Below are 16,523 nucleotides of genomic sequence, written 5' to 3'. Positions count from 1 at the left end.
GGGGAGTGGCTTTGATCAGGGACAATGTCACAGGTGTAGAAAGGCAGGACGTCCTGGAGGGATCGTCTACTGAGTCAGTTTGGGTGGAAGTCAGAAACAGGAAGGGAGCGATCACTATTGGGAGTATTCTACAGACCACCACCCCCATGCCCCCAATAGCAGCAGAGATGCTGAGGAGCAGATCAGCAGGCAGATTTGAGAGGTGCAAAAATAACAGGGTTGTTGTCATGGGTGATTTCAACTTCCCTAATATTGATTGGCACCTCCTTGGTGTAAAGGGGATAGCTGGGGCAGGGTTGTTAGGTGTGTCCAGGAAGGATTCCTGCCACAGTATGTGGACAGGCTGACTAGCAGAGAGGCCATACTGGACCTGGTACTAGGCAATGAGCCTAATCAGGTTTCAGATCTCTGTGGAAGAGCATTTTGGAGATGGTGACCATAACTCCTCGACCTTTATCAATAGACTTGGAGAGGGATAGGAGCACATGATATGGGATAGTATTTAACGGGGGAGGGGGAATTTTTATGCTTGCAAGTTCCTGTCTAATAGTGTCATTTGGGAACATGTTCTTGGGGAAGTGCACAGTGGAAATGTGGATGTTGTTTAGGGAGTACTTGCATGGGGCTCTGGATAAGTTTGTCCCATTGAGGCAGGGTAAGAATGATAGTGAAGGAACAGTGGTTGACACAAGATGTAGAATTATTTTGTCAAGAGGAAGAAAGAAGCTTACCCGAGGTTTAGAAAGCATGGATCAGACAGGGCTCTTGAGAGTTACAAGGTAGCCAGCAGGGAGCCTAAGAATGGACTTAGGAGAGCTAGAAGTGGGCATAAGTCCTTGGTGAGTAGGATCAAGGAAAACCAAGGTGTTCTACATGTATGTGAAGAATAAGAGGATGACTAGAGTGAGGGTAGGACTGATCAGGGATAAGAGGAAATGTGCCTGGAGTCAGAAGAGGTATGGGAGGTCCTTAATGAATACTTTGCTTCAGTATTCACCAGTGAGAGAGACCTTGACGTTTGAGAGGATGGCGTACAACAGGCTGATATGCCAGGGCATATCGATGTGAGGAAAGGACGTGCTGGAACTTCTGAAAAATATTAGGATAGAGAAGTCACTGGGACTGGATGGGATATATCCAAGGTTATTACGGGAAGCTAGGGAAGAGACTGCTGTGCCTTTGGCGATGATCTTTGTCCTCACTGGCCACGAGTAGTGCTGGATGATTGGAGGGTGGCAAATGTTGTTCCTTTAAGAAAGGAAGTAGGGAATTAGACCAGTGAGTCTTCAGTAGTGGGCAAATTAATTAATATTCTTAGAGACAAGATTTATGGGCATTTAGAGAAGCACAGGCTGATTAGGGACAGTCAGCATAGCTTTGTGAGGAGCAGGTCATGCCTCACAAGCCTGATTGAATTCTTTGAGGATGTGACAAAGCACATTGAGGGTAGAGCAGTGGATGTGGTGTACATGGATTCTAGTAAGGTGTTTGATAAGGTTCCTCATGGAAGGCTTATTCAAAGTCAGGAGGCATGGGATCCAGAAAAACCTGGCTGTGTGGATTCAGAATTGGCTCACTCATAGAAGACAGGGTGATGGTAGATGGAGTGTATTCTGCCTGGAGGTCAGTGAGCAGTGGTGTTCTGCAGGGGTCTGTTCTGGGATCCCTGCTCTGATTTTTATAAATGACTTGGATGAGGATATGGAAGGGTGGGTTAGTAAGTTTGCTGCTGATACAAAGGTTGGTGGTGTTGTGGATAGTGTAGAAGGTTGCTATAGATTACAACAGGATATTGATAGAATGCAGAGCTGGGCTGAGGAGTAGCAGATGAAGTTCAACCCAGATAAGTGTAAAGCGATACACTTCAGGAGATAGAATTCAAAGGCAGAATACAAAGCTAATGGCAGGATCTGAGCAGTGTGGAGGAACAGAGGGATCTTGGGGTCCACATCCATTGATCCCTCAAGGTTGCCCTGCAGGTCAATAGGATTGTTAAGAAGGCATATGGAGTGTTGGCCTTCATTAGTTGGGGTATTGAGTTCAAGAGCTGTGAGGTGATGTTGCAGCTCTATAGAACTCTGGTCAGACCACACTTGGAGTATAGTGTTCAGTTCTGGTCATCTCATTATAGGAAGGATGTGGAAGCTTTAGAGGGTGCAGAGGAGATTTACCAGAATGTTGGCTGGATTGGGGAGTGTCTTTCAAGGATAGGGTGAGCAAGCTAGGACTTTTCTCTTTGGAGAGGAGGAGGAGGAGGATGAGAGGTGACTCGGGTATACAAGATAAGAGGCATAGATTGAGTCAGACTTTTTCCCCAGGGTGACAATGACTAACATGAGGGGACATAATTTTAAGGTGATCGGAGGAAGGTATAATATCAGGGGTAAGTGTTTTTTCTTGGGCAGATATATTAGGGACATTTAAGAGACTTAGATAGACACATGAATGATAGAGAAATGGGGGTTTATGTGGGGGGGGGGGGGTAGATAGATCTTAGAGCAGGATAAAATGTCAGCACAACATTGTGGGCCAAAAGGCCTGTACTGTGCTGTAATGTTCTATGTATGATACCAAGATAAGTGGAGGAACAGGTAGAGTCAGGCAGGGAGTCAGCAGAAGAACTTGGACAGGTTGGGACAATAGGCAAAGTGGCAAATGGAATACAGTGTAGGGAAGTGTGGGGTTATGCACTTGGTAGAAAGAAGGTGTAGACTATTTTCTAAATGAGAGAATTCACAAATCAGAGGTGCAAAGGGACTTGGAGTCCTAGTTCAGGATTCCCTCAAGGTTAACTTGCCGGTTGAGTCAGTAGTAAAGATGGAAAATGCAATGTTAGCACTCATTTTGAGAGGACTAGAATAATAAAAGCAAGGATGTACTGCTGAAGCTTTACAAGATATTGGTCAGATCACATTTGGAATATTGAGTGCAATTTTGGGCCCTGTATCCAAGGAGGATACAATGGAGAGAGGGTCCAGAAGAGGTTTACAAGAATAATCCCAGGAATGAAGGCTTAACATACAAGGAGTGTTTGATGTCTCTGGGCCTGTACTTGGTGGTCAGAAGAATGGGATGGGGGGAATGGGGAAGATCTCATTGAAACCTACTGAATACTGAAAGATTTGCAGAGTATGATTGTGGAGAGGATGTTTCCCTTAGTAGGAAAGTCTAGGATCTGAGGGCACAGCCTCAAGATAAAGGGACACCTCTTTAGAACTGAGATGAGGAGGAATTATTTTTTCAGCCAGAGGGCAAATCTTTGCAATTTGTTGCCACAGAAGACACTGGAGGCTAAGTCATTGTCATTCTATTGACATAAATGACAAGTCATTTAAGGCAGATTGATAAGATCTTGATTGGCAAGGGGTTAAGAGTTACATGGTTACAGGCAGGACAATGCAGTTGAAAATAAAAATCAGCTATGATCGAATGGCAGAGCAGACTTGATGGACAATGGCCTAATTCTGCTCTCAAATATTAATGGTCTAAAAGTAGAGCAAACTGAATCTTCTACATCTGCCTGGGAACTCCAAAAGATAGCTTGTCCCACTTCTGCAAAATTGCACTGGAGAATAGACAAAGCGCAATTCTCAAGTTCCTCAGCTTTTATTAACAAGGCATGCACTGCCTTAGTATTAATCTAAATCCATTAAACAATACAGCTTCAGTTCCACCACTACCCAAACTCAAAAGAGAGGTGCTATTACAAAAAGTGCTTAAATAAAAATGGTTGTGATGATCTACCAAATGGCAAACAACTTTGAGCAAGTGGCAAAAACCACATCCATTCCTCCCACAGATGAAAATATTAACATTTTAAAGATTTTATTTTACAGATAGCTATTAATGAGTCTTCTCATTACATGGGCAGCTTGGCAAAATTTGGATGAGAATTTGGCTGAAGTTAGTGAGTTTCACTGCTTGGAGAGACAGTACAGGAGAGATTTACGAGAATGGTTGTAGGGATGAGGGATTTCAGCTACAAGACTAGAATGGAGAAACAGATGGTTCTCCTTGGAGCAAAGATTGAGAAAAGATTTGATGAAGATGTACAAGATCACTATGGATTTAAGGGTCAGGGTCAATAGCAAAGCTGGACTGATTGGCAGATGTCTCAAGGACAGATATACAGTGAAGGGCAAAAGAAACAGGGATGCAAGGAAAACTTGTTGCAAAATATGTGGAGACTATTTGGAACTCAACCATTTCTCATTTGAAAAAATAAATCAGGAAAAGGTAATTGGATAAGAACATGGGGGGGTGGGGGAAGTAGCATTTTTGAGGGCTCCAATGTAAGAGCTGGGGAATGGGAGTCACTGCATTTTTGGTGAGTTAGCTTGAACCTGATGGGCAGCACTATTTTAAAGTTTTATACATTACAAACATCAAGCAATAGAATCCTATGATGCAGATTGAATACCAATCAAATGCAGAAGTTTTCACTGCAAACATTACTGAAGGACTTCTACAAACCAGCCTTATTTAAACATGAGGATTTTGTGGTTGTAGCAAAGAAATTACACCACATTTACTACAAGTGGGGTGCAATTACACAAGGACTATCCACTTCCACTTTCATTTCAATGTTGAATCTTCAGCTCCATACCCTTGTTACCATCAGCACTTCACTACAATCTTGGCTGACCTCCTATTGTCATAAACATGCTCGTCAACAGTGCTGCTGCCACATCCTCCTCTCAATTTTCACTCATTTGATATGTCTACAGTTGCTGCCACTGCCAGACATGGGTGAGCAGGAGTCCAGGGATTGGGGACCAATGCATTCAATTTAACAGTTCTCATTTGCATTCTTCACCCTGACCATTCCACTGACACTTCTGTCGTCAATGCCTCAAACACTTCATTCTTCTGATTAAGACCTTGGCAGACCTACCCATTATTATACTATTGACAGTCATGCCTGCAACCATACCCTTCCAATACCTGCAAACTCCTTTTTCTGTCATTTCTTGTATAATGGTTTGCAAACCTACATCTTTGACCAAGCTTCTGATCATTTATCACCCATCACACTCAGTAAAATGTTCCACATTTTCAGAGCAATGACCTTGCATCATTAATTTTTTTACCAGCTCTCACTGCCTGACCTGTTACCCACTTAGCACATTCTGCTTTTTGTCATATGGGTGGTACAGTAGTACAGGTGACAGACCTGGTTCCTCAGCTCAGACTCAATCCTGACCTCTGCTACTTTGTGGAATACAAACATTCTCATTGTAGCTGTGGGTTTCCTTTGGGTGTGCTGATTGTCCCTTTCCAACAATGTGCAGGTTGATGGGTTACTTGGCCACCATAAAACTGCTTGTGTAGGTGGGTGATAGAATTGATGAGGATGTGGGGAGCATTGGTTAGTGAAAATTAGGGAAGTAATGGGATTACTGTTAGCTAGCATGGCCTTATTTTGTCTTAAAAGAAAGATGTGTGCAGTATTTTGCTTTTGCATGTAATCACTCAAGTCGGTACACCATGCTTATCACAAAAAGCACTCAAACTCTTGTGATTCTTTGTTTTTATTAGCTTGCTTGAGCTTAAATACATTTCTCACAAATTGTTTTCTGATTACTGTTCTACATCCAATTGATTCATACAAGTTCCCACGGGCAATTTTGGTGCACCCTTCATCCCTACAAATGTCATCTCTAAATAGTCAAGTTAAAGCAAATGCAACTTTGAGACGACAGCAACTTAAGCTATGTAGTATATTACCATTGTATATTTACTCATTTCTTGTGTGCTAATGAGATGGAATTCAAGTATGCAAAAGGCCATAATGCCCAATTCTTGCACAAACACAAGTCAGTGTTAATTACTGTTTGGACAAGAAACCCAACAGGTTGAAGTATTCAGAGTTTTGGATTCCCATGTTAGTGGGAGATTACCACTGGTCTTCACAGCTTACCCTCCCAAACAAATTCTGTACTGTCCAAACTTACTGAAGACAAAATATGCCAGTCACTGACCATATTTTGTCTTTAAGTTTAGAACAGTACAAAGTGGTTTAGATAAGTAAAGCTTAACTAAAGACACTGCACCTGCTTTCTATGCCCAGTTTATGCAAGCAACAGACAAAGGGAGGAAAACCAAGATTCATTAGTGACATCTGAATTCAGGTTTCTGTACCATAGTGTAATCAGGCACTTTGATAACACCAAGATGGTTATTTGTGATATTTCCAATTCCTTCCAAACAAAGATATTTAAGTCTGTCTGATAAAGATTCTGCAAAAATGACAAACCAACAGGTCCCAAAAAGTTTGAAACTTCTGTGAACAGATATTGCAAATCAATATGAACAAATTTAATGACATTCTTCCAGCTAGCAGCTTTGATAACTAATTATACCAAGCAAGTTACAAAAGAAAATTCCAATACCGATCATGGCCTAAAACAACTAAATCAAAAGGCCTACAAAGACTGCAAACTATACTCAAGCTGCACTGTGATCTGATCCTCACTGCATTCAAAAACAAGTTGATAGTTTGAATCATTTCTGATGTTTACACGGCCAGACAGTCAAGTCCAGAACCAGGCAAGGACTTCACCACATTCATGTGTTATGTTCTGACATTAAACTTCAAGTCTAGGGATTCTGTGCCAATTTCCTATAATTCCCCAGGAAACTGTCAACTGCCTGCTGAACCTGTGCAAGGTTAGATCTGGTGTAGATTCACCAAATCCATTCGTTTCAAGAGAAAAGAACAGCTGGGAGGTAGAACAGTAAACTGAACATTTTATTTTAAAATAGATTTATACACAAAATTAAAATACTTAATTTAATAATGCTCAAGCACTCCACATAGTGAATGTTAGACATTGACATGCATCTGAAATTTCAGTCCACAGTTGCAGGCATTTTGGCTAACTAGCTATCAAATCATTTCAAGGAATGAGGTCTGCTACTGATGGCAGCAAGACCTGCTGCTGATCAGGAACTGGCTTCAGTAGCTTCCTTCTGCCACATGTGGGAGGGGAGCTACAAGCCCAACAAGCCAGAAAACCAAAAACATTTTATAGCTGAGGTGCCGAAAGCCACTTATCGTAATGCCACTTTGTTTGACAGCACAGGCAATTGCATTTCATCTGTTGGTGCTGCAACACCCCTAGTTCATATGCCTTTGTACAGAGCTGGTCTGAACAGGAATGCACTATGGGTCACATTGTGCGTATTTATCAAGCAACAACTTGCAAAAAGTTGCAGTAACTATAACATTCTTCAGTTATTGCTAATATGCAAGCTACACACATTTACTCTACATACAAACTCAACTAAGAAATATGATACAACTGCAAATGGCATTACAAGTCTCTTAACATGCAGGTGGAACTCCTCCATATTTCATCCAGGATACAACAAATGGGAAAATTGCTCAAATCATGGATATTAATGTTTTCTTGAGAATGCAATGACAAAGTTCTTATCTAACTCCTTTCTGTTAATGGCAGGGCCCCTATGAGCATCGATACACAGTGATCCTGGGGTGCAAGTCTCAAAGTGGAAACAAGTAAATGAGGTGGTCAAAGTGGCGTATGGCATGCTTGCATTCATCATTCGGGGTGTTAAGTATAAAAGTCGAAGTCATGTTTCAGCTGTATAAAACTTTGGTTAGGCCACACTTGGAGTGTTGTGTGCTGTTCTGGTCACCGCACTACAGCAAGGATGTGGAGGCTTTGGAGAGGGTGCAGAAGATGTTGCTTGGATTACAGAGTATGAGGTACAAGGAAAGATTAAACTAACCTGGATTGTTTTCTCTGGAGCATCAGAGGTTGAGGGGAGACATGACAGAAGTACATAAAATTAGGAGAGGAAATGATAGGGTCAATAGTCCAAGTCTTTGTTAGGGTGAAAATGTCAAATACTAGAGGGTGTAGATTTAAGCTGAGTTGGGGGGGAAGAATTTTTATATATAGTCATGGAGAGCTGAGTGCCTGGAACATGCTGCCAGGGAAGATGGTAGGAGTAGATAAAGCAACATTTAAGGGGGCACAGACAGACAAACAGGCAGAGGAAGAAGGGGTAAAGACCATGTGCAGGCAGATTATCAGCAGTTTAAATTGGCATCATGGTCAGCACAGACACTGTGGGCCAAAGGGCCTCTTCTTGTACTGTCCCCAGGCCCTAAATATGGTCAGCCCCAGAAGGCTTATAAATAAAAATATCCTACACATCACCTGAACAAAGAACACAAAGGGTTTTTGTTGTTGAATTAGCAAGCATTTTAACACAAGTGCAGAGTGAAATCAGATTTCCAAAGCATCTACAACTGCATTTTCTCCTGCTTTGAAAGTTAAAGTTAATTTCAAGCTCAGGTGAAGTGGTGTTACAAAGGACTGATGCCAAGGAAAGTTGACTATTTTTCTTTAGCAAGGTGCTTCCATAGCTTGAGCTAATTACAGTGTGGTGGCTTAAGTACCTGGATACCATAAGACAGGCACTGAAGATGGAAGGACAACACTCAGGATGCAGCATTGAGGAAACAAAAGTTCAAAACATGAAGGTGCTTATAAAAGGGAATTTAATGAAATGCAAAAATAGTATTAACTTAAGGGTTTGTTTCACAAGTACTTCTAAAGCTAGATGTTAGTCTGTATTAAAAAGATATGGAATCCAAGATAAATGGCTGAATAGTTTAGTTTTATGCTTGCAATAGTTCGGGATTCAAAAACAATGCACGATGCCCATTATTTGTCTCAACTAATCCAGGAGTAGTCTTGAAGCAACATGAGTGGAATAAGACAAGTGAAGCAAGAGAAAAACAAAATAGAACAGGAAAAAGGAAATTAAGTGCACCAGACAAAAGGCAGGTTCCAAATTATCTGCAAATACACCAAACATTTATGCCAAAGTGGACAGAGGACCAGAGAGAGAGAGAGAGAGATGACAACAGAGGCATAGCCTAGCCAGAGCCAAGTAAAAGCTCAAAAATCCTGAAGTAGCTAAGTTTAATTATGGCAAAGAATAATAGTTTGTGAAATGAAAGCAATAATGGGTGAAAAATTATACTAAATAGTACAAGGAAGAGGGGAAAACATTGTGCTGAGAACTTACGCAAAAGTGAAATAACAGGAAAACAACAAAAAAAAAAATTTTATTGCAGTCAAATAAAAGGAAGTGGCAAAAAAAAGAGGAAATAATAGCTGCAATGCAACCCCACAAGTCCATTTACTTTGCACCAAATTTTGAATAGTCAGTTTTGTGCTTCAGGTACATAGCTTTGGGAACTGCCCAAATTTTTAAAAATTTACCAACAAGGCAGTTGACAGAAGAGTTCAATACTGAGAAGCATGTTCCAAAGACATGAGCACACATCTGTAGGCCACCTCCCTACTGCAATACTGAAGGATTGTTGAACTGTTGATAGATGCCATCAGCGAGGAGGAAATGTTTATTCAAGTACACACCTACCCCCTCAGATGAACAAAAAAAAAAGCCCCATGATAACATTGGGGGGAAAAAAAAAGCAGACCAATTACCCCTCATGTTAAGGAATATGTAACCCTCAGTCCAAAAATGACAATCTATAATTCTGAGGGATCTTGCTGTGCACATTGACTTCCATATTCTTTACAAGAGTGATTACGCATCCGAGCTATTTCATGGGCCATTGAAGGCTCTGGTACATGCTGATATCGCAAAAAGGCATTATATTTATCATTCAGAACTTAATTGCAACAGAGGGAAATACAGGATCACATTATCCTGCTTCATTATCTCATTACATTACTATTAATTGATGCTCAAGGGGTAATGGATTAAAAGTGACCAAAATAAATTTTGCAGAAACATTGAAGTTTTCTCTTTTAAAGTTTCAATTGACACTGGCCACATCCAAAGCAAAAATCATTCCTAGCATTTCGTGGAGTCTTACTGCCCAATACCTAGATGTACAGAGGTTTGTACAGTGAGACACCCAATGCCTTGTTCACTTCCATCTATGATTTGCAGTTCTCCAAAGTTGGGAAGACAGACTACACAAGATCTACCACAGGCCAATGAGCTAGGTTGTCTTACCTTAAATAATGGCAATGATATTCACTATAATCCACAAAATGTTAGGAAGAAACTGCACAAATTTAGCTCCTAATAAAGCTTCCCTTACAAAGTCAGTATACAATGAAATGAATGGCTCCAAAATTGTGAAGGTAATTTTCTCTGCCTTGCTCACTATTTGCTATTTCTGTTCTAAACACTTGTAGTTTCTATTCAACAAGCACCAGAAGATTCTAACTTCTCTCCAGCTCAGGGTTAGGGATCAACTAATTGAGCAGCTGATCAAATTTATAACAACTCTCAAGGGCAAAGGTTCTCAGGCAGTTACCATCTGTTGGATGAAATGAAAACCAGACCATTCCAACACTGAAGTAGTATCAGCAGAGTGCATTAATGGCTCCGCAAGCAATGGCCATAGTCCCAGCAACCAAGTTGAATTTGCATTCCGAAAAGGCTACTGTGTTGCGTGGATTTAACCCATTAAAAGACAGCAACAGTACTTGATGTTAATTAATTCAATTTCACCTAGTTTTATAGTTAATCTATAAAAACAGTGACTAATGTTTCCATGTTATATATATTAAAATTAAATTTGAGTTTGTGCCATTTCAGATAATTAAACATTTTAATATTTTTGTTATGATTTGGATGACACAAAATATCCCTTTACTTGAATTCATGCAGCCAACAATTCGCATGATTTTGTCAGTGCTTCTGTTACCAATGCAATACAAGAACATGCCACTGCTGCCTGAAGTGCCAAGTGTCCCAGCATTTCATTTTGGTTTATTTTTAATCATGAGCAATTGTCATATTCCCTTAAAATGCATTAAAAAAATGAGCCATCATAAACATTTAACAGATTTTCCACAGATGACATCAAGTATTTAAGTTCTGATCAAGGTCCTTTTCCAAACATTCAGTCATAAATGCCAATTCAATAGCTATACATTTCAAGCATTTGACTTTTAATTTCCTCATTCATTTTCTGAGCAATTGATTCAAGTAGAAATCAATGTTAATTTAGTATTAGTGGGTTCAAACAGATTGAATGGATACAGTATCAACTGAAGGCTTACTATAAAACCATTTAAGAATTAGTACATTGGAAAAACTTTATTGGTATGACTAATGAGTGGCTGAAAGTAGCTTCAAAACAGTGATTTTGATTACTTAGTCAAAACTTCTGGATTCAAAACTTTATTTCAAACATGGATAAAAAGTATATTCCAGATTCTCAAGAGAAACAGATTTCTAATAATTTGTGGACTCCTGACATTTTTGCAACACTTTGGAGAAGTTTAGATTTCACCAATGAGTTAAAATATATTCTAAAGGTCATGTCTAATTTTAAACAAACTGGAATAAACTAACTTCTGAGTAAAATCACGTAGCAGCTCAAGTTCTAAAATTATCAGCTCGATTTGACATTTCAGAGTAGAGGCCAATATTCAGTACGAAATGTATTTTAATTCCCAACTCTCCCTCCCCCACCCCCGGGACTGTCACCCCAAAAGATTACTTTCAGTACTGCTTGCTTCCAACTAATGATGGATATCAGTCCAAAGACACAGTACTGACTCATTCATTCAGGTCTTCTTGGCAGTGAAGAATAAAAACCCTTCTTTTGGTACAACCATGCTTCACATGGGTTAAAATAGATATTAAAAAAAAGAGGAAGGTCCAGAAATCTCATCTGCCCTCTCCCACCTACAGGTACATGCAATACACTTGAGAAAATTAATTTGATTGATTTTTCTCATCTAGTCATTCATTGCTTTTTTAAAAAAAAATAAAAAGCAATATATTTGCGCTTAATTCCAAAAAAATGTTTTATGGAAGCGGATTTAAAATGTCTCATGCATGGTACATACCGGCCATGTGCATGGAAATCCAAATGGACAAACTGGTCTTGATGCAAAATTGACCTCTTGGCACGTTGATGTTTCTGATGCAGCACATCGGTATCATATGATAAACCTTCATAATGTCTAATGTACTCATTCAAAGGATTGCCCAACTGTCCTGTGGAGCAAACGAACAGTATTAGGTGTACAATCGTACATTATGATTAAACAAGTTTAAAAACATTTCTTAAGACATGGGGCAATGTAGTTAATTGGATTAAACTGAAATGTACTATAAATCAGTGATCTGACCCAAATGTATTGTTATAGAATACAGGCCCTTCGGCCCACCATGTTGTGCCGACCTTCAAACCACACCTAAGACTATCTAACCCCTTCCTCCCACATATCCATCTATCTTAAATTCCTCCATATGCTTATCTAACAATCTCTTGAATTTGACCAACGTATCAGCCGCCTCCACCACCCTAGGCAGCGCATTCCATGCACCAACCACTCTCTGGGTGAAAAACCTCCCTCTGACATCTCCCTTGAACTTCCCACCCAATACCTTAAAGCCATGTCCTCTTGTTTGGAGCATTGGTGCCCTGGGAAAGAGGCGCTGGCTGTCCACTCTATCCCTCTTAATATTTTGTATACCTCTATCGTGTCTCCCCTCGTCATCCTCCTCTCCAATGAGTAAAGCCCTAGCTTCTTTAGTCTCCTCATAATCCATACTCTCTAATCCAGGCAGCATCCTGGTAAATCTCCTCTGCGCCCTCTCCAAAGCCTCCACATCCTTCCTATAATGAGGTGACCAGAACTGGACACAGTACTCCAAGATTGGTCTAACCAGAGTTTTGTAAAGCTGCATCATTACTTTGCGGCTCAAACTCAATCCCACAATTTAAGAAAGCTTATGGGACGTTAGCTTTCATAACTACCCTATCTACCTGTGAGGCGACTTTCAGTGATCTGTCGATATGAACCCCCAGATCCCTCTGCTCCTCTACACTGCCCAGAATCCTGCCATTTGCCTTGTACTCCGCCTTGGTTTGTCCTTCCAAAGTGTACCACCTCACACTTCTCCAGATTGAACTCCATCTGCCACTTGTCAGCCCAGCTCTGCATCCTATCAATATCCCGCTAAGCTTCAACAGCCCTCCACACTATCCACAACACCAACGATCTTTGTGTCATCTGCAAACTTGCTAACCCACCCCCTCATCTAAGTCATTAATAAATATCACAAAAAGTAGAGGTCCCAGAACTGATCCCTGTGGGGACACCACTAGTCACAGCCCTCCAATCCGAATGCACCCCCTCCACCACAATCCGAATCCACACTGCCAAGCCTCTCTGGATCCCCTGGCTTCTGACCTTCTGAAGAAACCTACCATGCGGAACCTTATCAAACGCCTTACTAAAATCCACATAGACCACATCCACTGCACTAACCTCATCAATCTTCCTGGTCACCTCCTCAAAGAACCCTATCAGGCTTGTGAGGCAAGATCTTCCCTTAACAAAGCCATGCTGGCTGTCCCTAATCAGTCCATGATTCTCTAAATGTTCATAGATCCTATCTCTTAGAATCCTTTCTAACAGCTTACCCACCACAGACGTAAGGCTCACTGGTCTGTAATTCCCTGGACTATCCCTACTACCTTTTTTGAATAAGTTTCTTTTATGCATTCAATGCATCCACATGCATTTTATGCACTTTTATGCATTTAAGTTACACAAACAGATCAGATGCTCAAAAGATATTTCAGCTTTCTCACTACTGGAGTAGATGTTGCACTAAATGCAGATCATCCACTTCTTTCATCTTGGCCCCAAACATAGGTTTCTGCTGGAAACCAGCTGTCCCCTGACAAGGGCTCATGGCAACAAATCCAGGGGCCCTCAACTTCAGCAGCTGGTTGCACTGCCAGCACTGCTTTGCCAGCCAAAGGTCCTGTCCCAACAGTCAGTCACCAAAACTAAAATGTTGGTGAACATCATGGTCATTCAAACATGCATAAGGTTCAAGACTATTTAAAATACAATGAAAAGGGTTCATTTAAAACTAACACAATTAAAATAAAGTACAACTAACATTTCTGTACATAGCTCTTTGCTCCAGTTCATTTCATAGGGCTCCATGTTTGTGCCAGGTTCACCTTATGCTGGTTATCTCAAAACACCATTTCTTAGACCAAAAGGTGCACAATCTGGGGAGCACTGCCTTTCTGGACTCCAGCAAAAGACTGCAAGTGTAACACTGATGTCTAAAAGCCAGAAGCTAACTGTAGTGGAAAGCTACACTTCAGACTGTTTGGCAATCCTGAGTTTACATTCATTTGTGCTTAAAGTCAGCAGAACCACATGGCTTTCAAACAGAATTCCAGCCAACATCTTTTTATTCCATACAAAACTCATCCCTAATAAAATAGGGAAAGCTGGAAACATTTAATGAATCAGGCAGCATCTGTAGAGAGAGAAACTGAGTTGGCATTATAGGTTTTTGACTTTTTAAAAATCAGAACTGGTCAGTTCTGGGAAACAATTTTTTTTTGAAATTGTTAAATTTAGGTCTAGTCCAGAGGACTCTAACACGCCAGGTAGGGAGATCAGATGCTTACACTGGGCTTCAGTGTAAGAGGCTGAAAACAAATCAGAAGTGTGTGCGTGTGCATGGAATGCACAGGGTGTACTCTTATGAATGGAACGGATGAAAAAAAGTATTATATGCAGTTGAGGAAATAGGAACGAAGAGAAAAATTGCAAAATGAAATAGGACTCAAAGTGGATAAAGCAAAGAAGTCAATATGAAAACAAAATCTTGGTCTATTCCTTTTCCAAACAGCATATAATGATTGTTACGAGGCTGTGATAACTCATTGAATAATCACAAAGATAAAGTAACCCATTTTATTTGCTCTGCTTCCTTTATCTTTAACAATGAAAAGTTGAAGGTACTCTACCAGTAAGAGTTAATGAGTCTTATCAAAAAGATGAACAAGTTCATTTGGTGACAGATCAAAAGGAATTTTGGAAGTATAGAACCAATTATAAAAACTAGAAAGACTATGAACTCAGCACAAGTGAATGTGATATGGTAAAGCTATGTCAGAAAGTTTCATCGAATTGAAGTTCTTTCAAAACATTGTCTTTTTTTTTAAAAAAGCCTCAAGAAATGCTACTCATAGTTGCCGAAATCTGCTTCCTGAAGCAGAAACCACAAAAACATTACAGTTTTATTTCTCATCTTATAGCTGATAACATCTTTGGCATTACAAGAATAACCTGTTCAGTTTATCATGCCAAGTTTGTCTCCAAGAACAAGCATTTTGGTGATAATTCACTTGCCACAAAATGGTGCAAGAAATGCTATGGGAAAGCATTAACTACTCCAAAGAGCTAACAAAAATACTTATAGCATTACAACAGCACTTTTGCACATGCAGTAACATATTTAGTCATTATGAATGACTGACCTGGACTGAAATAGAGAATAAACTACAAAAAAATGATTAATTTTTTTTTAAAAAAGAGCTCCTGGTTGGTCTTCTGCTTTTAATTACACTGCCAATTGTGGGACAAGATACATTTTGGCTCCAGCACACAAAATGGGGCACAAAATTCATCTCTATTTTAATAGTAATAGCACTTGGAAACATTGAGTTACTGAACAGGACTTTTGGCAAATGTAGTGGGAAATTGAAATATTAGCCAGCAGTGTATCACTTATCAAGAAAACACCCAAATACAAGTGCATAAACAATGACGAAAACTAGTTGTTGCTGTACGATAAGAGGAGGAAGTGCATGCAATACGCATCTTTTCCTGTTTTGCTTGGTAAATTGGTGGATACATTGACATATTATGTAACAAATATATTCATTACATTGTGAAGTTGTTACAAATACAAAGCAGTCAACTTCAGGTTAAATGATTTAATATCAGACATGCTCAATTTTCAAGTGGGATTTAAAAGGATGTTAGGCAACATTGTTGCTGCTTACATGCACCGGGTGTGGAATATCATCTTGGCAGACAGTGCTTTCGAGTTCAGAACCTTGGAAACAATTGTGGGGTGTGGAATTATTCAGAGAAGTCAATCGTTAAATGCTGAAATAGCTAGTGGTACGTTCAGAGTAAAGTGATGTAAACAGCTCAGGAGTTCAGGAGCAAAATGGGAGAAGCAAGTCATTGCACTTGGATTCAGGAGAAGAATCAGAGATGCTTCAATATGAAATTACTGGAAGGGCTGCCAAACTCTGAGGGTCTTTCACTACCGAGGCACTGAACAGCTATTTGGATGCACTTGTCAGTTGTACAGCACAGAAACAGGCCTTTCAACCCACCACATCCATGCTGACCTTTTTGCCCTTCTACCCTAATCCCACTTGCCTACATTAGATCCACATACTTCAATGCCTTGCCCGTTCATCTGAAAATCTCTCTTGAACACAAGTGGTTGTATCCGGTTCCACCACCTCCTCTGGCAGCACATTCCAGATATCAACCACTCTGAAGAAAAAAACTAAACACTCAGATCCCATTTAAAACTGCTTTCTCTCACCTTTAATCAAACTCATGCCCTCTTGTTTCATGATACCTCTACCACAGGAGAAAGATTTTGACCATCTACACCTCAATCCTACATACCTCGATCAGATC

The 16,523-nt window shown here is 40.2% G+C and overlaps 1 protein-coding gene across 1 annotated transcript in view; it reads right to left on the bottom strand.

Moving 5' to 3' along the window:
* adam10a (ADAM metallopeptidase domain 10a) overlaps positions 1-16,523 on the bottom strand; it is a 106,093-nt gene that overhangs the window by 70,984 nt on the left and 18,586 nt on the right. The window contains exon 2 of the mRNA XM_052040526.1: positions 11,883-12,033. Within this exon, the coding sequence (XP_051896486.1) occupies positions 11,883-12,033 (151 nt within the window). The remainder of the gene's footprint in view (positions 1-11,882; positions 12,034-16,523) is intronic.

The sequence above is a fragment of the Pristis pectinata genome, chromosome 28 (genome assembly GCF_009764475.1).
Source record: "Pristis pectinata isolate sPriPec2 chromosome 28, sPriPec2.1.pri, whole genome shotgun sequence".
NCBI lineage: Eukaryota > Metazoa > Chordata > Chondrichthyes > Rhinopristiformes > Pristidae > Pristis > Pristis pectinata.
This window is presented reverse-complemented; position numbering and strand designations above follow the sequence as displayed.